Source organism: Lingula anatina, chromosome 7, assembly GCF_051362555.1.
Source record: "Lingula anatina isolate TDL-2025a chromosome 7, LinAna3.0, whole genome shotgun sequence".
Lineage (NCBI taxonomy): Eukaryota > Metazoa > Brachiopoda > Lingulata > Lingulida > Lingulidae > Lingula > Lingula anatina.
Window position 1 is genome coordinate 11673053 of NC_141773.1, and position 25091 is coordinate 11698143.

General features: G+C 34.8%; 1 protein-coding gene and 2 long non-coding RNA genes across 3 annotated transcripts; all 3 read right to left on the reverse strand.

Annotated features, from left to right (window-relative positions):
- Window positions 1–1450: 1450 nt before the first annotated feature.
- On the reverse strand, window positions 1451–3852 carry LOC147760752 (uncharacterized). The gene is made up of 2 exons (XR_015335618.1): window positions 3101–3852; window positions 1451–2770 (listed from the first exon to the last, which is right to left on the reverse strand). It is a non-coding gene; the product is annotated as an uncharacterized LOC147760752 (long non-coding RNA).
- An 879-nt stretch (window positions 3853–4731) lies between these two features.
- Window positions 4732–17469, reverse strand: LOC106165097 (leishmanolysin-like peptidase). Its single transcript, XM_087018218.1, has 18 exons — window positions 17301–17469; window positions 16779–16910; window positions 16229–16311; window positions 15390–15507; window positions 14833–15002; window positions 14219–14324; window positions 13900–14000; window positions 13546–13663; window positions 12858–12965; window positions 12263–12339; window positions 11876–11986; window positions 8633–8765; window positions 8202–8291; window positions 7415–7487; window positions 7133–7263; window positions 6564–6719; window positions 5915–6094; window positions 4732–5397 (listed from the first exon to the last, which is right to left on the reverse strand). Exons 1-17 carry the CDS (start codon window positions 17397–17399, stop codon window positions 5939–5941), a joined length of 1962 nt encoding a protein of 653 aa, XP_086874344.1. The 5' UTR covers window positions 17400–17469; the 3' UTR covers window positions 4732–5397; window positions 5915–5938.
- A 2291-nt stretch (window positions 17470–19760) lies between these two features.
- Window positions 19761–23371, reverse strand: LOC147760753 (uncharacterized). The gene is made up of 3 exons (XR_015335550.1): window positions 23157–23371; window positions 20798–20876; window positions 19761–20268 (listed from the first exon to the last, which is right to left on the reverse strand). It is a non-coding gene; the product is annotated as an uncharacterized LOC147760753 (long non-coding RNA).
- Window positions 23372–25091: the final 1720 nt, after the last annotated feature.

Here is a 25091-nt window from a genome sequence, read left to right on the forward strand (position 1 = left end):
AAAAAGATTTCATGCTGAAAATGCCATTCAAATTTTTAACTGCAAACTCACAGAAAATGTGCAGTAGTTAATCCTCATCTTACTCTATCATTTATGTTGCAGAAATCTTATAGGACAGTTGATTTCTTTGTTATTTATGGAAATATACTTAAGCATAGCCTAACTCAAATTTTCACTTAACTTGAAAAAAGTTGTACTCGATATGTAATCCACCATACATACTTTAACCACTTCTTATCAAAGCAACAAATTTTAAAAAACTCGACTTTCTCAGACAGAATATACAAAATGGTTATATAGGAAATTTTAAATGATAAACAATTCTTTAAACAAAAGAAATTTGTCAAAAACAATTTTTAAAAATATTCAAATCAAAAGTTACAAGTAAAAATGTCTTGAATACTAAATGATCTTTTCCTTAGATGATGTACTGCTGTCAAAGCAACAATTTAGAACACATTCCACATGTAAATCTGACTGATTTAAATTGAAGAAAAAAATGGATATTTAATTTACCAACTGAATTACAGCTTTGACCACTATAAAAATTCAAAACACCACACCTGTTCAAAAATTTCACTTTCGATTTTCTCTTTTTGTCACTGTCACACACTGCTCTTACACATTCCTAGGCACAGCTGCACAAAACAACTTAGCCCGATTTTTTTTCTCTTTTAGACCAAAAGCTTGGGTCTACTCCACTTCGAGGGAACACACATATAAAGTATTGGACAGGTGTGAAACATACGCAGTCTTTTCTAATGAGATTTTGGCTGTATACTGTTCAATGGGACTACTACTACTACAGGCTTATCTCCTGTCAAAGTAGTAGTCCCATTTTGGTCTAAAAGTTGAGAACAATTTCCAAACTAAAAGTCTATGTTTATCCATACTTTATCACTTAACTTTTTTTTGTTACAAAACTGGTACAAACAACAAGTGTACACACACACACACACACACACACAAAATACAATGTGAGCACCAAAAAGTTTAATTCAAGGCTGACACTGATTATATTAACGGATTTCATAAAACACATCATGACTAGAAAACAAGTTCATGAGAATTTATGTTTCTCGCATAAATATATCCAAAAGGTTAAAATCTAAAAGCCTAAGTATGTTTATGCTCTAAAATATACACAGTTTATATAAATCAGGCCCAGCAGGCACACAACGTTGATTCAACGTTGAATCAACGTTGATTCTCAACGTTGAATCAACGTTGAATTTATGTTTGAAAACGGAAGTTTGTGTCAACGTTGAAAAGTCAACGTTGAATCAACGTTGAAAAGTCAACGTTGAATCAACGTTGGCAATTCAACGTTGAATCAACGTTGGCAATTCAACGTTGTTTCAACATTAGAAATCTCAATTAACGTTGATTATATGTTGATTTAGCATTGATTATATCTTGATTTAACATTAAATAAAAGTTGAGACAAATAGCATTTTCAATGTCTTTATTTTGTCACTGCATAAAAGGAAAAATGCTGCTAATTTAAGTAGTTAAAATATACATAGTTTACAACATAGCAATAATAAATAAAAAACTAAGAACAACACTTTTTTTTTTACAAAACAAAGCTGCACATCGAATCTTAACTAACACAAAAATTGTAATTAATTATGCATGTACATAGTGGGGGGGGGGGGGGATTTTTGCACACCTTAACCTAAATTATACTATACATTGTGATTTTAAAAGTAAATTATAATTCAAACATATCATTAATAATCATAATCACTAGTTCTGTAATAAATAAATCTTGAATAATGAATGAAAAAACATTGTTTTTTAGATGACAGAGAGTTCATTATAACAAAATTATAAATAACCATGCAGTAACTGTTTCAATTAAACTTGCATGCTGTCTACATACATGCAAACTCTGAAAAAAGAATAATGTATACCCCATAGATATAGATGTACAATAAAAAGACAATTACATGTGCACAAACACAAACCCCAGTATATTGTTGATGCTTTTGAATGAAATTACATCATGAATAAAATCACTCAATGAGTTGAACCAGTTTGGAACACTTGTGCTTTTGTCATATCCATATCACTAAGAAATGATACATCAGACTCCTTGACAAGCTAATAATAATTAAAGGAATTAACAATGTAACAAGTACATCTACCAAATTAACAACAGCTCATTTAAATGTCAGGTAAAAACACAACATCCCTTCCTTTGTTAAAGAGAATTAAACTGTCCTTTCAAATATATGCTAATTGACAGTTCAGTCTTTAAATTGTCTTTTCAAACATTTGCAGAATAACATATGAACTCCAACTATAATTATTCTAACCACATTGAAAATTCTCAAATCTAATCAACTCATATCAAACCCTACCCTCTACCAGGGCGACTGATAGATTTTTACGGATATTCACAGATATGTCTCTAGCTAGATTAGTCACTTGGAGCTTAAAATGACAATCTATCTAGCTAGAGACATATCTGTGAATATCCGTAAAAATCTATCAGTCGCCCTGGTAGAGGGTAATCAAACCCCATGTCCCTTTCACTACAATACTACAAATTCCACATGGTCTCTTTCTTTGTCTGCCTTTAAGTCACATTCAAATGCTCCCTTCACTTTAAAGGTTTCTCAGACGTGTCTGAATAATACTGTTTATTTTGTGGTCCTCCACAAGAGCCTGAGACGCATTTTTTTTCTTGGATTGCAGCATTCCCCATGTATTTTCATCAATGATATTACAATATGCGCCTGAATCTGGTAATACAGCAAGTACACTGAGATTAATGCCGCCTATCTCTATTTCCACCAAGTCTCAGTGTATATTGCATTGGTTACCCCACACCAAATGTATATGCACTCCTGGATTATCATGTTCATAACTGTCATATACATGAATATTAGTTTCAGTAGTTAGTTGCAGACTTGTTGCACGTTCCATGTTTTCTCAGTCGGGGTGGTTTCTACTTCGTTTTTTCATGTCTGAACTCGTGGTGTTTAGACTGAGTTGGTTTGTCAAATGACTTCGGTTTTTAACATACTCACAGTTTCTGGAGTTGCACTTTCAGTTAAAGCGTTAACAGTCTATGTGTATCCATGTTTCACACCTGCAATATGTTTGGGAGAGTCATGAAAATATCTTGTACACGTCCCCCTGAATGCTACATCAGCGCGCGTCTCTTCTGACATGTATTTTTTTAATTTTCTGTCTTTGTTCATTATTTCTTTTCGTCCGTTGGTTCTGAAACGATCAAACCTTTTCCGTCAGCAAATGATTTATCTCTCTCTTTCTCATCCTGCAAACTGTATAGCCAGCGTGGCCCGTATTTCTCCGGACTTCTGTACGCTTCGAATTTCGTAATTTCACGTTTTTCCTCCATTTTCTCAAAGAAAGTTGGCTCGTAGTTTTGCACTAAAGTTAATCCTCGTCTCCAGTGTTGATACCTTCGAATTATATCGCATCACGAATCGAATCAATCAACGAATTGTATCAGTTTCATACGCCTGTGCTTCTTCGTATCCACAACTCTAAAAACGCTACATCCGGGTACTTGACCGGCTTGTCATAAAAAGCGGAATTTAAGAATAACGGAACGAGTACTTAGCTCTAAAAAGTTCACAGTTCATTCAAATGTCAAGTCCAATTTATATCAAATAGTGCAAATATGATGAGGGGACTTTGAAGAAAAGAGAGAAAGAGAGAGATAAATCAAAATTGATCAAATGACGTTAGTTCAATGCATTCAACTCACTTGTCAATAAAAAAAAATAGACAAAAATTAAATAATTAAAATAATAAAATAAATAAAAAATAAAATAAATGACATCACCAAATATTGGCTTGATGGCAATATATATATATATATATATATATATATATATATATATATATATATATATATATATATATATATTTTACAGACACAGATTTGTCTGTATAGGCTTCAAATAACTGTCACCTGCGGTCTGTCGTCGCGGTCGGCATGCATACTGTCTCAAGTTGAAATGCAAAAACTGAATCCATGTTGAATTAACATCTTTAACTAATTATAAGTTACCTCCTGAATAGTCATTATGTTAACTTGAAATGCTAAAGTTGAATCAATGTTAAAAATTTACTCAAACATCAACATTCAAAAATGCAAGTTGAATAAGGTTGAAATAATGTAGGTTTATCAACTCAATCTTACTTCAAACTTGAATCAATGTTGAAATGCCAACATTGAATTTGTTGTCGTTGAATCAAAGTTGAATCAATGTTGATATGCCAACGTTGAATTTGTAGTCGTTGAATCAACGTTGAATCAATGTTGAAATGTCAACGTTGAATTTGTTGTCGTTGAATCAAAGTTGAATCAACGTTGAAATGCCAACGTTGAATTTGTTGTCGTTGAATCAAAGTTGAATCAACGTTGAAATGCCAACGTTGAATTTGTTGTCATTGAATCAACGTTGAAACAACGTTGAAATGTCAACGTTGAATTTGTTGTCGTTGAATCAAAGTTGAATCAACGTTGAAATGCCAACGTTGAATTTGTTGTCGTTGAATCAACGTTGAATCAACGTTGAAATGCCAACGTTGAATTTGTTGTCGTTGAATCAACGTTGAATCAACGTTGAAATGCCAACGTTGAATTATGGTCGTTGAATCAACGTTGATTCAACGTTTATCAACGTCTCAACATAAATTCAACGTTGATTCAACGTTGAATCAACGTTGTGTGCCTGCTGGGGGGTAACTACTTATACTAAATTGTGTAATGAATCGTTCTGGTACATTTTGTCCAATGTACATTGCATCTATCTATCTATCTGTCTGTCTGTCTATCTATCTGTATGTGAGAAAACCAGAATGTGCAACAAACACAACCCGACTTACAGAAACTTACAGTAGCAATAATACAAATGCTGATACAAAAAAAAAAAAAAAAAAAGAAATAATAATGCATTCTCTTTATTCTTGTTTTAACTATTAAAATTGTGTTTACTTCTTGGTCTCCATGATTTTCTGGTCAGTGAAAATTCAAAACTCTGATTCAAAAGTAGCTTCTGTTTTTTTTTTTTTTTTCTTCATTGGGACCACAAGCCTCCAACGTGTTGGCCCCTCGACCGGTTGAATTGAGCCGAAATTTAATTACTGTGCCCCTGCAGGGACGACGCATGGTGAGGCATGTGAGAGGCGGAGAGACCACTACAGGATTAAGCAGTCTTCCTTTCATGTAGGTCTGCCATATTTAGGTCGTGGCCTAGCTAGCACTCGGCTCTTCTCATTCTGAATGGGGCCAATGTGATTGTCTTCATCCAGTATAACCTGCCAGTGGTTGATTGACCTCCCAGTACATTCCTGTCAGTGACTAAGAACCTCATCACCCGAGCCTGCACATTCATGGTAAATAATACCAACCTGAAAATGGTTGAGAAACCATTATTACACACAGTTTGATAAATCATATTCATTCCTATGAAATTGTAGCAATTTTAAGTGTGTGTGTGTGTGTGTGTGTGTGTGTGTGTGTGTGAGAGAGAGAGAGAGAGAGAGAGAGAGAGAGAGAGAGAGAGTTTGGTGAGCATTCTACAATTTCATAATCTTCCTAGAGAATTGATAAGCTAAATGACAGCAAGGCATTTTCAAAATCATTCAATCAAAAAATAAGCAAACTGATCAAATAAGCAATAATTAAAAAAAACTTTATAAACATTTATTTTATAATAACCTGTTTCTATGGCCATGACTGTAACAGTCAATGCCATAAAACTTTAAGCCTACTTGCCATGCAAGACACCAAGTACCTGCTGGCCAAAAACAAAACAAAAGTGGCCAACATCTGAACAAATATACACAACTGTACATCCCTGCTGCAACTAAACATGCATTAGGCATAATGTCAGTATTAACACTGAATGTCATGATTACTACTTACCAAACTAAGTGTATAACAGCACATCTAAATACATGATGATAATAATAATAATAACGATATCACAGCAGGAAGCACCTGCACATGTCTGGGGTGCAACAGGCTCCCTCTGCAGGGCATACGAAGATTCACTGGAGAACTATATGGTGGATTGTACTCAGGTGGACAAGTAACACCTTTGGCCTAAAATTGATTGGAGGGAGTTAATTGGAAATAATAAGTCACAATTATAATAATATCTTCCTGTATGGCATGAACAGTTATATGTGAGAATTGCAATAAAAATTGAGAAAACATAACAGAAAAGAGAATAAGTTGGTGATTAATTCCTTGTTCAATCACATATGTAGAAGGCTGTAGCCTTCGATTTAGACCCTCGGGTTGTCAAATTACCGTGCTTTGCATAAATTCATCAGTGGGTAAATAGGCGGCTAGTTTGTCATAATACCTACTTCATGAATGCATTGCATTTTTGCTTGAGGACATTTTGAGCACATCAGCAATTATCCAATTTTTTTATTCCATGCTCAGAAAATAAATTAAAAAAACCACAACTTTATTCTGAACTTACAACTTGAGTCAACAATTCTAAACAGCAGCAGAAAAAAAACTTAGCCATACATACTTAAATAATATTTCTTATTTTCATTACCTGACATATTTCTTGGCATGATGGACAGACTATGCTGCCCTCTGTCAGCCATCCATCAAAAATCACCCTAACAACCAGAATTTGGCCAGTTTTGTAGCACCTGTAGCTTTTCCCATGAACATCCAGGACTAACCCCACTGTGGAGTTACAAGAGTACTGGAACAAAACAAATAATTGAATGATGATATCATAGATGAACTGTGAGTGGCTTTTAAACCACCATAAAATATCAAGACAAAATTGCATTAAAGATAAAATAAAGTGGTAGATTAAGAAGAAGCCATCATAGATGTTTTTGTATGATTCTTTTCATTGTATACATGAATACATAAAAATAAATAATTGCATGAGAGCAAAGAAGACAGAGGTACACAATTTACACATGAAAGATATCAGAAAATAAATGAGACCCAGTCAACACCGCTGATGGAACTTCGTGACACAGAATGTGTCATTTTCCTGCAAAAAAAAAAAGTCAAGATCTGCATCTAAAAGACTTTGAAAAACATTAAAAATGTTATATTTACGTATATATACATATATATTTTAATAATTAGGAATCCACTGACCTTGTAGCATCCACTGCCAAAGTGCTTCAGTGGAGCAGGCATATTGCACCTTTTTAATGACCAGATCCCATGGTGTTCAAAACACTTGGAATTTGGACCATATGTCTCAAGGAAATGGTTGCCATGAACTTCTGAAAAAGTACAGAACAGAAATCTTTGATCAATCTATAAAGTATTATTATTATGAGCGTCATAACTGTTATCATTACCATGAATATTATCAACACTGTCATTATCATCACTGTTAATACAGAGTGTCAAGAGAAAGGACATAATGTATACCTGCAGTATTAGAAGACAGGGTGCATCTAGAACCTCTCTGAATTGTGTCGGTTCTGTCTCTCCACACAAACTCCTGAAAATATTAAACAAATATATGAAACTTAAACTAATGTTAAAGGAACACTGTAAAGTGAGGCAAAATCAATATACATATGAGAAAAAATCAAACCCTGAAGGCCAAGGCTTAGCCAAAGTAATCTCCTTATTCTGTCTCTCCATACACACACACATACACATATTCTGTAAAAAAAACTGATTTATAGTTTGCTTGTTATAATAAGCAAATACTTAAACCCCCGAGTTGTTGAATTAATTCATTGTGGTAGAAAATTTTGGGGCTTTGACCACTGAAAGCTTTTCAAACTGCCATACAACTCATGCCTGCTTATTGGCTAATAATATATGTAAGTTTTTATTGTACTAAAAAAATACCTGGCATCAGTGGTTCCATTCTAACAGATGACATAATCACTGCCCACAATACATTTACCAGCTGACCTAGCCACTAGTCACTCATGAGACCAACCAACTCCTGGTCAGCTTACACGCTCCAGGTGACCAGGTTGCTGGTCATAATAGGCCCCATTCAGAATAGGGGACAAACTAGTCCGAGGGCTAAAATATATAGCCGACCCACTTGAATACTTCCCCACGGGATATCTATTCAGTGTCTATTAGCAGTTTAGACAGCAAGCTTTGCAGTTTAGACAGCAAGCTTTGTAGTAGGCCACCATATTTGACCCTCAGACTAGTTAGTCCCCTATTCTGAATGGGGCCATACACCCACCTGTACATAGGGGCAATAATCGGCCAGACCCACTGACCCTCCATACTGGGCAGCTGTCCCTGGGAGATCCCCACTGGTTTCACTGAAGTACTGGCACGGAGAAAAAACCCATATTATTTCATGTTATGTAATCTCATGAAAATGGCAAATATTATGCAGAAAACAATGGACTGATAAATTATTTGAATCCATTGCATAAGTTTCACTGAAATACTGGCATTTCCAACCTGTTTGCAACCAGCTTTCTTCCTGCTCTACAGCTGGTTGTATATTTTAATATTAAAATATGTTACATAAATGTATACAGCAGTAGAGACACAATCATTATGATGGCAATAATTCAGTCAATTCAAACAAAACTGATTAATCCATATCATACTGCCAAAAACTAAAATTTTGTTAACTCACAAAGAAAAATTTCAATGGAATACCTGGTACATGAAGGGTATAGGTTTTGGATATTGCTTGAGATTACACAGGGCAACTGCATCTCGGTCCGTGGTACACAGGGTGCGAAGTGGCGTGCTCTTCACCTTGGTACAGAATGGCAAAATGGATTTCTTCCTGGAATTTTTTCAAAGAAAACATGCTGAAAACTTGGCACCCTCTGTGAAGAGTCATGTGAGCTGCTTACGCCAAGTAACTGGTTGATTGGATCCAGTAAAATATATTTTTTTTTAAGTATCAAATTTTTCTTATTATAATCATTATCATCTTAACAAGGCAGCAAAGCTGTCAAATGTACAGACAAAAAACAGAAAATAAAGATATAAATAAAAAAGGTCATTTTGTCAATTTTGATGCAATAATAAATAATGCTTATAATAGCACTGTCAGTCAACACTGAATTTTAATCATGCACAACAGGTAACATGGTCAATAACAGGAGCGGACCCTGAGATATTTTCTGACAGTATTCCAAAGTATCTATGTTGATCCATCCTCCATTTTGATGGTCTTCCAACAGAAAAAAATAGATACCAGTCAATATAAACTTAATAACCTGTCTTCCAGAAGACCCGGAAGATGGTCTCAATCCACCCCTTCAATAAGATTACAGTTTCAGGACCATGAGAGACCAAAGTCACATGATGAAAGTCTCAATATTTGAAAAATGATGACAGTGCATAAAATAATATTATATAATGTTTAAAGACATAAAAAACAATACAATTGCTTATGTGGAAATACAGAAAATGTGCAGAGCCTCGAGCGGATGAGAGTTAAAAGTCACAAATGCAAGTGTTTGAGAAAAAATTGTAAAGGAAAACATAACAAAACTAGAAAACCACCGAGAGTGCAGACCTCTGCCAAGGCAGCAATTGTTGATTATTATTGATTATTGATTGATTATTGAGCCAGAACACCACTAAAAACTAATCATTGTCCTCTTTGGCCCAATTCTGACAGTTCCTGATAATTTTAGCAAAATCGGTCCATAACTTTTTGAGTTATGTTGATGACAGACAAACAGGGGTGAAAATATAACCTCCTTGGCAGAGCCTGAGGTAAATATAATTTCAATGAAGCTGCTATTCAAATGTTTAATCTTTGATTATATATATATATATATATATATATATATATATATATATATATATATATATATATATATATTATAACCTGCATAATTATCACTGCTTCCTTATTATTAATCTAGCAGAGAGCTTAACTTTTGGGAGTTTACAAGGAAATATCAACAAGTGTGCTTTATGTAATCTCCTTTAATGGCCTATCAATTAGGCAAATGACTTTATAACTCAGAAATTAGCTACGTGATACCCAAGGGATATTAACAGACTGACCTTCTCAAAGGTCTTTCAGGCCCATAAGTCACATCTTAAGAAAAGCACAAAACAATAATGCACAAAATAGGAGACTACCAATTCTGATGGAATAATACATTATGTTTTACTGCACAGTCAACATCAAATTTTAATTATGCACAACAGGTAACAACGACGAAAGTAAAAGCATAAGGCTTCAGGCCCATCAGAGTTCAAGTTTATACTTAGAAAGTGCCAGAATGAGAAAAATGAAAATTTCACACAAAATTGCATAAATTCAATAATAAATGATAACCCAATTGACCTGGCTTTCTAATTTGAACTGCATGCCAATCCTAAAAATCATACTTGTAAGTTAAAAATAATAATAAGTAACACAGTTTTCTTTTCATAATGTTTGCAGTAGCAATGCAAAAATATTGTCAATTTTGATGTAACATTACATAATAAATTATAGAAATATACTGAAAAGTGAAAAAATACCATAACTTCTACAATAATGGCCCGATCATGCTGATTTTCGATCTTGACCTGCGTTTTATGAATATTCATCAGCTCTGTAAATATACAGCCAAAAAGTGAAACTGCCTTCCACTTATAGTGTTTACAATGAAAGTGCATGGCGACAGCGATGACGGCGACGACAGACGCAGGTGATGGCAATATGTACAGACACATCTATATATATATTTACTGTACTGTTTGAGAACAGTAAGTGACATGGTTTTTCTTAAATGGTCATCATGGGAGCAGTGCCCAAAATAGTTTTTTTTCAAATATTGATGCAATATTACATAATGTTTAACAGCATACTAACCATCAATTTTTAATAATAAAATATTAGTATCATGGATATTAAGAAAATGTGACTAGCAAAGGTCTTCAGGCCCATGGAACTTCGAAGTCACAACTTGAAAATGCCAAAATGTAAACAAGACAGCACTGTTCTGAAATGTTTTTTTTTCCATTTTTAACAATTTTTAACATAAAACAAAATTAACAGTTTACTGCCATTTTTATATGATCAACTAAGAAAATTGATGAGATGGGAAAAATATCAATAAAGCAGTGTTAAATGTCCAATTTCTTCCATTCTGAGATTCTGAACATAGTGAATGATTGAATCTGACAAACTGCAATGATATGAGTTTATTTCCATTTTTGAAACTTTATTACACAATACATGATAACAAGTTTACCATCATTTTTACAAAATCAACTAACAATGTTGTAAAGATGCAGGAAATGTCAAACAAATACTTGTACGTATCTTATTAGTTTAATAATGAGACTGTTAACATGCCTAAGAATTGAATCTGAGGAAATGTGAAAAATATGCTGAAAAGTGAAAAAACAGCATAACTTCTACAATAATGGCCCGATCATGCTGATTTTCGAACTTGACCTGTGTTTTATGAATATTCATCAGCTCTGTAAATATAAAGCCAAAAAGTAAAACTGCCCTCCACTTATCGTGTTTACAAGGAAAGTGCACGGCGCCGGCATCGGCATCGGCATCAGCATCGGCATCGGCATCGGCGACGGCATCGGCAACGGCATCGGCGACGACAGACGCAGGTGATGGCAATATGTACAGACACATCTGTGTCTGTACATAAAAACACAGTGACTGGATTCTTTTCCAACACAAATAATGACCCAAGGGTCTTCATACTATTCTATGGCCCCATTCAGAATAGGGGACTAACTAGTCCGAGGGTCCAATATGGCTGACCCACTTGAATACTTCCCCACGGTATATCTGTTCAGTGTCTATTAGTGAATTAGACAGCAAGCTTTGTAGTGGGTCGCCATATTTGACACTCGGCCTAGTTACTCCCGTATTCTGAATGGCTCCTATGACTTAGGCTCTAGATAATGACGTACTGTTCAGTTCTCATCTTAATCCACTCCATGCAACTTTTCTTCACAAAATCACAACCCAGATTTTTGCCCCACTGCAGTGGCTCTGCCATGGCATAGTTGACCCTGTACCAGCTAAAAATAACAACAGTATCAAACTTATAAAATATCATAGCTATCCTTGTGCCAGGTGAAAATAACAGAAATAACATGTTTATAGAATATCACTGTTGCATGGTCTTGTACCAGATAAAATAACACCAATAACAAACTATTAGAATATCACAGCTCACCAAACAATGACAAATTTAAAGAATTTATTTACATTAGAAATGCAGGCACTTGGGGAATTCAAAGTTTTTATGATGTATGATTTATATAATTGGTGAAACCTTTGCCTAGATTACCTACCCTGTGTCCTCCATAAGTGCCAGTGTTATCCTAGAGATCTTTGGGTTTTGTGTATAGGTACCTGTCATGGCTTCATGCTAAAACATATATATATATTGCTTCACTTGAGCTATAACAAGATGAGGAAATGTGGCATGGCAATCACTCAAAAAATTTAAACATTTCGCTTACTTCAATCTCTAACTTTTTCTCCTATATTTGCTGCTTTTTAGTTACTCACAAAAACTCCGCTGAAGAACTCTTAAGTCATCTTTTTCATGTAACAGTTTTGTTTTGGGAAATATCATTGATTATTTTTGTGCAAAAAAAGGCAGGAAACGCCATCAGTTAAATGTAGTTCAAAGAGACTGACAGAATATGATCTACTGTAACTTTAAATTTGATGAAGTTAAACATTCAATCTTAAAGATTTCATTAAACAAGCAGAAACATAGTTTTTCATAAAATGACAAACTTATAATCCAGACAGCACTTAAAAAATATGATTTGGACTGTAACTGTATTAAAATGCCAATTTATGCCACTGAACTGGAATAAACATCTTCACTGGGTTTTTTCTTTAATATTCTAAAATATGAATTATTTCCATGAATACCTCAAACACCCTTTTCTCCCAGTGTGTGAGTTTAGTGCCTATGCTGCCTTGGTTTTCTAACTCAGCGCCCTCTAGTGTCGAACAGTTGAAGTGTCGTCTGGCTTCTTCCTGTAAAAAACCAAGTTTGTACAGTCAATGTTCAAATATAGGCCTATTCACAGGCACACAATGCACATATCATCTTTATATAGCAAAAAAGTTTTCTTAGTCATAAAGAGACATCTTATCAAAAATTGTTGAAAAATTAAAATCTTCAAAAATAATTTTCAAATTATGATTTTTAACATTACAAGTGAAAATTTACCAGTCCCCATCTCAATGGCAACTAACGAAACAGTTGCACAAAAATTAATAAAACTGGCTATGACCACCTGTCAACTTAATGTAACTTTTGGCCATGAATACTGTCAACTTACAGTAACTTTTGGCTATAATTCCCATCCACTTACTGTAACTTTTGGCCATGACCATCTGTCAACTTATTGTAACTTTTGGCCATGATTTCTGTCAACTTACTGTAACTTTTGGCCATTACTACTGTCAAGTTACTGTAACTTTTGGCCAAGACTCTTGTCAACTTACTGTAACTTTTGGCCACAACTCCTGTCAACTTATTGTTTTTCCTGTCAACTTACTGTAACTTTTGGCCACAGCTCCTGTCAACTTACTGTTTTTCCTGTCAACTTACTGTAACTTTTGGTGTGACCATGAGATAAAAATGTCTCTGTATGACGGCTCCTCTAACTCTCCAGTCTCTTCTGGACACAGTTCTCACCACCTTGGAGCTCCACTGGTATACTCCCAATCTAAAGCACAGAATTTGTAGCAAAATAAAATAAAAAAAGATAAAACTTTAATTTTTTTTTAACAATTGAAAAAAGAAACAAAAACAAATTCTATTTTATTAGAATAAAAACAACAAATGCAGTTTTCAACAGTGCTAAAAGACATTTTTTCTTCTTATCTCAATTCTACACTGTATTTATTTTTTAAAGAAATTATATTCACATTAGATATCTAGTAATCCATAAGCACAACATACTCATTATTAAACATTTCTGGTCGTCCAGTGAATATGTCCCGCTCAGTCAAAGGATCTCCATTTTTGTCTCTGTACATAGCAAACAGACCTGCTGAAAAACCCTGAAATACCACAATCATAACACATATCATATTACATACTTTAGACAAATCATGACTTATTCTCTTCATTTTTTTTTTTTTTTTTTTTTTTTTTTTGTTGATTTCATTTATTAAGCTGTTGAAAGAAGAAAAATTACTTTATTTTTATAACATTTTCTCTTTAATTACAATTTTCTTCATTTTGACCCTTTTTTTCAATATGAAAACCAGGTACTTACTAAAGCATGCAGTATCTCATGTTTGATTGTGGACACCATCTCTGTCATGTCATGGAGTTTGGTGGAGATGGAATAGGGACAGAGATTGATAAATCCCGCTACTGGTCTGAAAAATAAACATTTACAACGGGTTAAGTTTATTACAATAATATAACTTACATTTGGCATATGGGCGGCTATAATTTATAAACCCTGCTATTGGCTAGGAAATAAATATCTACTGAATCAGATACAGGTCAATTTCACTTATTAAGACCATATGAATATGGACAAATATAGTTACACCTTGTACGTTTTCTGCACAGAAAATTTTGATACTGTGAATTTTCTATTTATGCGAAGCATGGACCTATAAATGATTGTAAAATAACTGAAACGTTGCCTCTTCATAATGTTGAAGATTCGTATCCATAAAATTGACCTTCCTTTTCTTACAGTTTAGAAAATTATCCATACAGCTGATCTATCTTTCCATGAAGTTGACCTACCAATTCATTAACTTCACCTACCCAGCCATCAAGTTGACCTACCTATCCATTACATTGACCTACCTGTCCATCAGGTTGACCTACCTATCCATCAAGTTGACCTACCCATCCATCAAGTTGACCTACCTATCCATACTCCCCTCCAGCTGGCAGTAGGCAGCATAGGCCACAGTGACCTCAGGGTCACACTTGGATGACGCCACTGCTGACACATAGAGGACAAAATCTGCGTTGAGGACACCTCTTCCTGCATAGCCTGTCTCATGATAATGACCATCTTGATATATGCGGCAGGCCTAGAATTCAGTACAAACACCAAATTATTAATATGCCTTATTCTAAATGATTGTGTATCTTATAAGAAATACAACAATTTATCATTTTTTTAATTTACAATCCTGACAGACTATGATTGAGATTACAGCTCAGCAAATAATTATGATCTTCTTTACATAAAAACCATTACAGAGATCATTTGGAGTAAAACAAAAAGTTTCAAATGGTGCAAATTCCGGAAAGACAACTAAAAGCTATCAGCTAGTTTTTCACGTGAGGTTCAACAACATGGTAGAAACCATAGGACACATGATTTCATTTCTTAATTTCAAATCCAATTTTTTTTTCAAACTGTTAGTCCTCCCCACCCTCTCCTTCCCCTCAATACTTTATGGTCAGCCACTGACCTCCAGATGGTCATAAGGCACAGGAACATGTCCACAGTATGTGGTCTGCTCACAGCCATGTACACAGTATGGAGGGTAATACCCTGCCCTATAAATTATGTCATTCTGAGAGCAGTTCCTACAATCAGAAATTGGCAATACAAACTTTACTGTTAGAATTTTACCAGTAATGCAGAGGCGGTGTAACATGAAAATCTGACTCCCCAGATGTATCATCCATTATGCATACTACGAAATCAAAGTCATTTACTCAAATAAAATGAGATTAATGAATGTTTTTTTTTTTTTGGGGGGGGAGTCAAAATTTCATAGGGGGAGTCACATTTTCATTATGAAAATCTGACTGGGGAGTCACATTTTAGGGGAGTCAGATTTTCATGGTACAGCGGCATGAGGTTCAACCAATGCAATATTACAATCAGTGATGGTTCTTTCAATCAACAGCTAATAAAAGGTTTTTAACTTTTAATCTCTTAGCTAGTAATTCACACAGATATTTGATGCTGACTAATGGAACTATCAAAGGAATGTAGTGATTTGCACAACTTATGAATTTTATTATCTTTTAAATTGAAAAAAAATTCACAAAAAAGAAAATCTGTGCATCAGCTTATCACATTTTACTTTAAAAATATTACAGCACATACAATATGCACATCTCAAAACTAATACATATTCATTCAAAGGTTCCCATAGAAACCTTATGTAACAGTGCTGACATTAAAAATCTAAATCATTTTTTTTTTTTACTCAAAGATGAAATCATGAAAAGAAAAAGGGTAAAATAATTTTTCAATTAGGTAAGATTTATCAGGCTTCAAGGCCTGGTGTTTCCTTACCTGTTCAGTCTAATTGGACCTGCAGTTTGCCTGACAACCAGTGTGTTTTCCCAGTAGGACAGGGCAGCAGGGAGCAACCTGTGCTGGAGACAGAAAACAAAAAGTGCCATTTTTTTTAAATTAAAATTATCACCGCTTTACAAAAACAAAATTAAAGACTAGAAAGGCACTCAAAGGGCAAAAACCTCTGTCAAGGCAAATAATTCTCATTATAATTATTTGATCAACTAATTAAATAGCTAAGTTCTCATTATCAATTAATTAAACATATTATTTGTGGAAATATAAATAAAATTGGCCTTACAACTATTGTCCAGGAGTGGTGTCTTTACAGATGTGCATGAGTTTATGTCTGTGGAATGATACCTTTACAAGTGTGAGTTAATGTCTAAACAGTTATGCCTTTGTAACTGTGAGTTTATGTCTATGTGGTGATACCTTTAAAACTATATATGATTTTATGTTTATTGAGTGATGCCTTCACAATTGTGAATTTACGTCTACACAGTGAAATTTCTACAAGTGTGAGTTTATGTCTGTGGAGTGATACCTTTACAAGTGTCAGTTTATCAGGTGGTAATCTGTTAACACTGCTGTGGAACACCTCTCGTATCCTCAGTCTTTGGTTAATGCTCCTCTTCTTCATCAAATGCAAGGGTTCCAGGGACACATCATGAAGAACCTGGGGACCGACCAAAAACTCATGTTACAGCTATTACTCGTATTATAATAACTGAAATACTGAAAATTGCATATATTTTTTTAATGTGTAATCATTTTTTCACTTTCTCCTGAAAAACAAAGACAAACCATATGACTACTGGCACATAAATCTTTACAAATGTATACATTTTAAAAACATTAACATTCTTATATGGTAAAATAGTACTGTAGGTGACCTACCGCACTCTCAATACGCAGTACTGCCACTGATGATTACAATGTGTGTGTGTGTGTGTGTGTGTGCGTGCGCGCGCGCGCGCGTGTGTCACAGAGAGAGAGAGAGAGAGTGAGAGAGAGAGATCAAGTCACGCGACATCTCACATACAAAAATTGCAAAATTATGACTTACTTCACGTTGCGCTGGAATATAATGGTTACATACACGCTCTGTGACCCCGCCATGTAATACTGAAGATAATGAAAATAGCAAAATCTTCAGAAAAATCATCCCCCCGGCGGTCGATAATCAGTCATCGTTCGGTGCTCTCTAATGTTTGGAGAGCAGAAATTTAATCATATTAAAAATTGCAGTCCATCAAATGCAGCAGTTGAGACAGCACCATTGTAGACGGTGTGTAGAGCTGTTTCATAAAGATTGTTTGATCCAGGTTAAAATAGCTGGTATTCCATTTAAAGGATAAAATAATTATCGGGCTAAAATAAACTATTTAAGTCTATTACCTCAGACGTTTGCGTGTCCCTTTCGGAAACTTCGGCCGGCGTGACGAAACTGAGGGTCCGTGAAACCAAGAAGTTGTAAAGAGAAGGCCTTCTCTTTACAACTTCTTGGCGAAACCGAACCCACCGTCCATTTAACGACACAGGTTAGGGTCAGCCTGACGAAAGTGGGTCAAAATCTTAGGTCAAAATCTTACCTGTGCAAAGTAATGGGAACCGGACTCTGTATTACGGGGGAGTCTCTGTCACGTCACACCGGTCTACTGCATGGGAACACAGGTCGATAAACTATTCCCAGTCCTGTTAAGTATATCTTCACGGTATACCTGAGTTTATGGTCTAAAGAGGATTTTGCCTCTGAAGAAATCTTTGTTAAGATGTTTAAAAGTTGTACAATATGTGGGAGGGCTAGCTTGACAAATACATGTATAATTTGTGTAAATAAAAAAATAAAATATAGTTTTACAGTAAATCATTTGCATCATTAAAATAATCCTTTACATTTTCCCCATAAAAATAAGAAAATTAATATTTTACGAGCTTATTCTAATAACATTTAATTTCTACCCTTTCTTCTTTATCTTCATCTTGCTCAAAGGTTGGAAACAGGAGTGAAAATATGCAGTAAGTGATTGTCATAAAAACAAAGTCCACCTTTCTTTTGTCTCTGTATAAAGATGTAATACAATAACTGCCATATATATTGGAATAAGGTTTCAATCAGCCTGCATTTTGCAAAGTTTTCCTTAAGAAGACTTGGTATAGCTAGACTGCGTTATCTTGTCAAAACAGTACGTGATAAGTTGAGCCGTCACAAGCTGACTAGAAATTCTACCTCAGGTCTCGACATCTATAATAGGCTTGCCATGCTGGCACCCATGCTATGGGGAAGGTAACAGCCTTTGACATCATTTTCCAGGTGCATTTCTGAGTGCAAATATTACTTATCCAAGCCTGCTAGACGATAACGACCAATGGGGGTCACGGAACACGTTGTGTAGTGCCACGAGAGTGTTACGTATGGCACCTGTTTAATTCGTGTTATTTTCTTCTCGTTAATTGATATTCAATGCTTAATTGCTTCTTCTCATTATATTTTCGTATTTCTGGTTTTTACCGACAAAAGTGAAATTTCAAGCCCACTCCTCCACAACGAGAAAAAAAAACAAAAACTGGAAACTTACGTCCCAAAAAAGGGTTTATAGAATGAAGATTTGCCAGTGAATTTTGGATTTACATGAATGTTTCTTTTTTATCGATGCTTTTACTGGAAATTCTTAAGTCCCCATCTACACTACGAAATAGAAACAAAATTTGGAAACTTACAACATCAGTACAGGTTTAAAAATCGTAATTTTACCAACAAATATTATTCATTACCTTGGTGATTAAGTGAAAAGTGTTTTTAAAAAATTTAAGTCGACTTTTGAATTTGTCATTTTCACCTGCACGAGTGAAATTAAGCAACCGACATCTCCGCCACGACAGTGACATACAAATTGGACAATTACGTCTCAAAACTACGTTAATTAAGCTTAGTTTTGCTAACAATTAAGGTTATCAAGGGGAAAGAGTTAATTTTTTCAGGAAAAGAACTATTTTGCTATATACTGGGTAAACGTCTGAGATTATAATAATAAAATAGACATATCTATTTATAGTCTAAAATCCAGGATAATGTGTTCTGCAAACTTTACAAATAAAATACAAAGCAAAAAGAATTATTTTAGATTCAGAAAAATTTAGTATTAGAGGTAACGAGAAAAGTGCCAAATTACAGATAATGTTCTGTAGAGTAAAAATGTTTTTGTAACTTGCATCGCTTAAATGTTAATGACATAGTAATAATGTAGAACTGAATCTGAAAAAAATGGCGAATTTGTTTTTGCTTTATTTTTCATTTTTTATCAAACGATCAGTTTTCTTTCAGTGGCATGGGTGTTGCATGAATGTGTCATTCGAACACAAAGGCCAATGAAGAAAAGCTAATGAGTCCTCATTTTTATGATTTTAAGTTAATTTGTTCCCATTTTTGACTAATGACGTATCTGAAATGCAAGATACCATTGCCGCGTAATTGTGAATTAGGTCCGGTTAAATTTGGTAATGATTCCACAAAAAATAAGCCAAATTGTAATCATATCTTCCATTTATTCCCATTTACGAACGGATGTCTAATCAATGCGCCTTTCAAATAACACCTGCAGGCTGCAAACCTCTTGTGTAAGTTAACTAGTTAACGCCACCATTATAAGACCAAATAAATTATATGTTACTAGTCAAGGACGCACAGCAAAACTGTTCTAAGCATTAAGGCAATTGCAAGTTCACACATACTTGTTTTCGATTAAGATTGTTTTCGATCGTGTTCTGATTTTGCTTTTTTCACATTATTGTTTTACTTAAGTTGCGGTGAATGTGATTTACGTTGCGATTCCCGGTTAAAAAACACTTATACAAATTTCCTTTTGCACTGAAATATGTCTGCATCAAAATTAGAGGAGGTGGTAGGTCGAAAATAAGGTAGACAATCCATTAAGTGCAGTGTCATAGTTGTTATGCCCATGGACGTTCATTAGGGTTGGTAACAGCGCCCATTGGCCGAGTTGTAGCAATAAGGAGTGCAACCGCAACCATCCCTGGAAAGATATCAAGTCTTTTGGTAAGAATATTTCACTTCTGTTGTGTTATACACGGAATATTAATTTATTCTGCTGACGTTTGAGTTGTTTGAAAAATAAGAATTTAACAATGTCCGTAACAAGCATTATAGTGGTTAAATGCTGGATTGTGTTTTATGAGTTAAGAAAACTTATGAAATTAACTGACGAGGAATGAAGAAATCCACTTCTTTGCAACAGTTGTTTCGATCAGCTGAACTGCTGATCAGCTATCACACAGAATGTCATTTATCTTGTAAAAAATAAAACCAATCGAAAACCGACTTTAATCATGATTAATCGATACTGTGTGCAAAAAAGTTATATCTAGAATAAGGTAATTACCTCGCTCTCATAGCACTGACAAAAACACAGACAAGCATTGGAGAATGAAGTAAATACAAAATGACACACGGGCTCAAATTGCCCAACTTCCATAGTTGTCTACTTATTTGTTTTCAGTTTATGGACACGAAAAGAGTAACTGCAAACAGATGGGCTTACTCACGTGCAACTGTATTCAGATTTACACTTCACGCCTTGGCAGACAGGTAATATGCTATAGCAAGGTGGTCCCACTGATAGTCCTGGAAAAGAAATAATAGAAAGCATGCAAAAGACTTCCTTGCAATACTGTCAACGCTCAGTTGTTGTGTTTATAGTGTCATACAAGAACGTATTCACAGAGAATATCACCCCAGGGCGTTATTAGACGAAAAGTTCCCAGAAAGAATGTACAGACTTGACATTTAATATGGAATATTTCAGTTTCGAAGGTATGCCTAGGTAAAAATGCGTTCTTTTATCAAAAAACACCGATCTCATATAAGATATGTGCATGGAGAAGTGTGTAGTCAGGTGTGTCGCTACCAATTAACTGAATAACAGGTTTGTTGGGCTGCTGCATTATGTAATATGCAGTAATTTCATTGGGTAGTGCTCCTTTCGGCAGGTCAAAGCTTGGCTTTGGCAAAGCATGGTTCTGTCAAAAAAGTATCCATATGTCGGCAACTACTGCATAGAAGAATTTGAAATTTTGCATGCAAGTGGTCAGTTTTGCATTGTGTTAAATGAGCTATGCATTGCTTTACAAATTTGTTAATCTTTGGCAGAATGTCGGGAAAAAAACACAGACATTGCCAGACAGATAATTGCGCCAAAGGAAACGGTCCGCACAGTTTTATAGAGAAATGCCCAGATTGATGTACCTACAAAGAGGCCACGCCCAATGTATTGAAATCTTACCACCAGGGTACAGGGATCAGTTTCTTTCGGGATATGCTGTTACAACTAAACAAAATCCACCAAGTCCGTTCAGAATGAGGGGTAAATTGCCACCAAAACGCAATTTTAAAGTACCTTAGCGAATACCGAACTGGTTTAAGCAGGTTAGAATACCAGACGACTTCCGAGGAACCCACTGTAAACAGCAAAACATTGTTGAATGTTTCTCTAACATTGACCGTTTCTGGGTTGAACACTGAAACCTCGTGGCTTTATTTATTGAGGTCAGATTTCACCTGTACCGCTCAACTAGTCAAAGCAGAGTTTACAGACATCCAGAAGAGGCCAACGATGAAGCGTGTGCCGCGTCTAAAGTGACTAAGGTCATTAACAGCGTCAGTATTTCGGGTGGATACCACATTGGTGCCAAAACACCAATAGTAGTCATCGACGAAATCTGAACCAGATCAAATAAAGTAATAATCTGGGAACCACTTGACTATCATTTGATAGGTGGCAACTTAGGAACAATTTTAGGTTGCACGGTGAGATTGCCGGTTCACACAGAGCACTTTTAATAGCAGATTACTTACAGAACCAAGGGAATGAGCAGGTACCTTGGTCATCAAAATCGCCATATTTTAACCCCATAGACAATATGTGGGTAGGTCATTACTCGCCGAATCAATGGCCTACGTGTCCTACAACAAAACCGTACCAAATTGAACAGATTTTGACCGATACCGGGAATGTTATTCCAGATTGAACTCTAAAAACCTATCCCAAGGAATGCCTTGCCACTTGAGAGCGCTGGTAGCAGCCAGCAGAGGTCAGGCGTAACAGCTACCGTTACTGTGACTAGACACTGACATGAGGGTCCTTGGTGGAACGTGTAACTCTTTTACGGACAATAATTTGGAAAATATGGAGATCCAAAATATCCCTTTTAATGGTTGTCGTATGACATAGAATAGGCCATGTGTTTTTATTTGCTTCTCTGGCGAATTCCATTAATGATCTGATGTCACAATGATATCAAAGAGATAATTAAAAGTTATTAAAACACTATTTTAATCCTTATTTTCATTTATCAGTCAACAAAATATGAAAAACTGATGAAAATTGATTTGGAAAAAAATATTCCATATTAAATGTCAAGTCTGTAGTTCGTTAAAGTTACCACTGCTTTTACAAAAGCTAAATAAATAAAATAATAATGATGCAACTGAATTTTAAAAATCAATGGCCGTCTAAAGGCACGTTTTAGGTCGAATTCTGGCTTCAGTGAATGCTTGTTAAAAATGATTTTCACAATTTTTTGCAATTATCAAAAGCTCTAAACAGCACACAAGGGATATTGGTTTAATATATCATTGTGTATTACCATTCCTGTTGAGCCCTTGCAATTAAAAACACTTATTATTAAAATAACTTTGTTGATATTTTTCTCCGTCCTTCTGCACACGAAATTTATTTGGGAGTTTTTCCAGAATTTTCTCTTCACCTTTTAAAGCCACACACCGAGCATTAACCCTTCTGTTAAATACGTCAATAAGACTATCTGCACCTTCAACTAACTACGCATGTACTTTGTTAACACATGCACAGTATTTGTAGTCAAAAAATAACAAAATTCCTCTCACCAAATATGCCTCCACTGGTACAGACCTGGCAGTCCACTGCTCGACTCATTGGTTTTGGCTTAGTGGCCACAGGATTAATGGACAAAATGACCACCAACAAAACGAACACAGATAAACGTGAACAGAACATTGTATTTCCTAACAGCTGTTATCTGTTATTGGTGTCAAAATAAAATTACTTCTGAGGTGTCTATGCGACGAATCTTTCCTTATTCATGTTCGCCTTCCTTTATAAACGCCGTTCCTTTAGAGGTGCCGTAAACCAATGTGACCAATTATTGCAGAAATCAATAAATGCATACGGGCATATGGGTGGTAATATGGTCATAATTTCTCCACTAGTTGTGATTAGCCACCTGTGCGTTATGAAATCATAAGATTACCGCTAGCTTCCAATTTACAAATAATACCAGCGAAGTTTAGGTACACACATGTATAAATTGAATGGCTCATTACACATGATGATATACTAGAGGATCAGTGATTATAGTCTCTTCCTACGTACATACCACGGCCTGGGATGGGTATATACATGTAATTGGGTTAATACAATACAAATACATTTAAGAGCAAAATTAATGACTTGACCCAATTTCTGTCGAATATCATGAAATCATCTCAGCCACAAAAGAACGGCTTGGTGATATTCCTGCAAACATTAGTACAATGGCCGCGTCCTTGATTCCTGATCACATATGGATACTATTGGGATGTCCAAAAGGTACAAACATTCTTATAAAATTTTAAGTAAAGTAGATGTTTTTGCCTCTCTCGAATCATTAATCTGATTTTATTGCAAATTAAATTTTATATTTACTTAGGAGGGTGTTCACAGGGTAAATCAGCTTTTAGAGGTTTGATATCATTGATTAGATATTTGGTAAAAACATATAAATCACTCTGACAGTTCACTTCAAACGTTATTTATTTTCAACCTGAATAATTACCGCACGAATAAATAATTAATTAAAAGTGTCATAGAATAACATATTTTCTCTTAAGTGTGAGGGAGAGTGAGTGAGTGTTGTTTTCTTTTTTTTTTTCGTATTGTCATGCTGTTGAACAACTCAGGATTCATATCTCAGTTTCAATAGCCTTTATTTTTCACATCGTAAGTAAGACAAGTAACAGCATTGCTCGGGTATGGTGAAATTAAAAAAAGATAATAATAATAATAATAATAATAATAATAAATATAACGAAATAAGAATGATAATACTAAAAATGACGTACAATTTAATGGCGAGCATAAGCAAAGTAAAGGCACAATTAAATTCTATAACGAACAAATAAATATTAAGCAGACAAAACAAAACAAAAAATATAACTTACTCGATTGCAGGAATGTAAAATATGAGATAATCCATGTGCTCACAAAAAGAAAAAAATTAAACGATGGGCTTGCCCACATGCGTATCTGCTGACGAAATCACGAGTGGTCTCGTTACTCCCTAAATCATTGACCCGTTACAAGAGGTCATTGATAGTATACTCTCAAAACCTTATACAATACAAAATAATATTCCCTAAACAAAACAAACAATGACAAATGATAATAATAATATCATAATTACAACAATAAAAAATAATAACAATAACTATTTAAATGCAGTTGTATTACTTATTTGCCGCATGGATCGGCAACACATGTATTTCTGATGTATTTTGTCAATAAAATTATATATAGTTGAAAAAACGTGTTCACCATATATGTAAATTTACCACTGAAGCAAGATGTGATGCTTCAGATTTATTAGAGTGATATATTAGTTAATAACAAGTTTTCGATTACTTGAAATAAAGAGAAAAGTTAAGCAAAGCCAAACGTTTGTGGATCTAGACTGATGAAAAAATGGCATACAAACGTGCGAAATATTTTAAGTATCGCCTTTATTTAAAATACTCCAATAGCTGTCATAAGAGTGGCGTTAACGT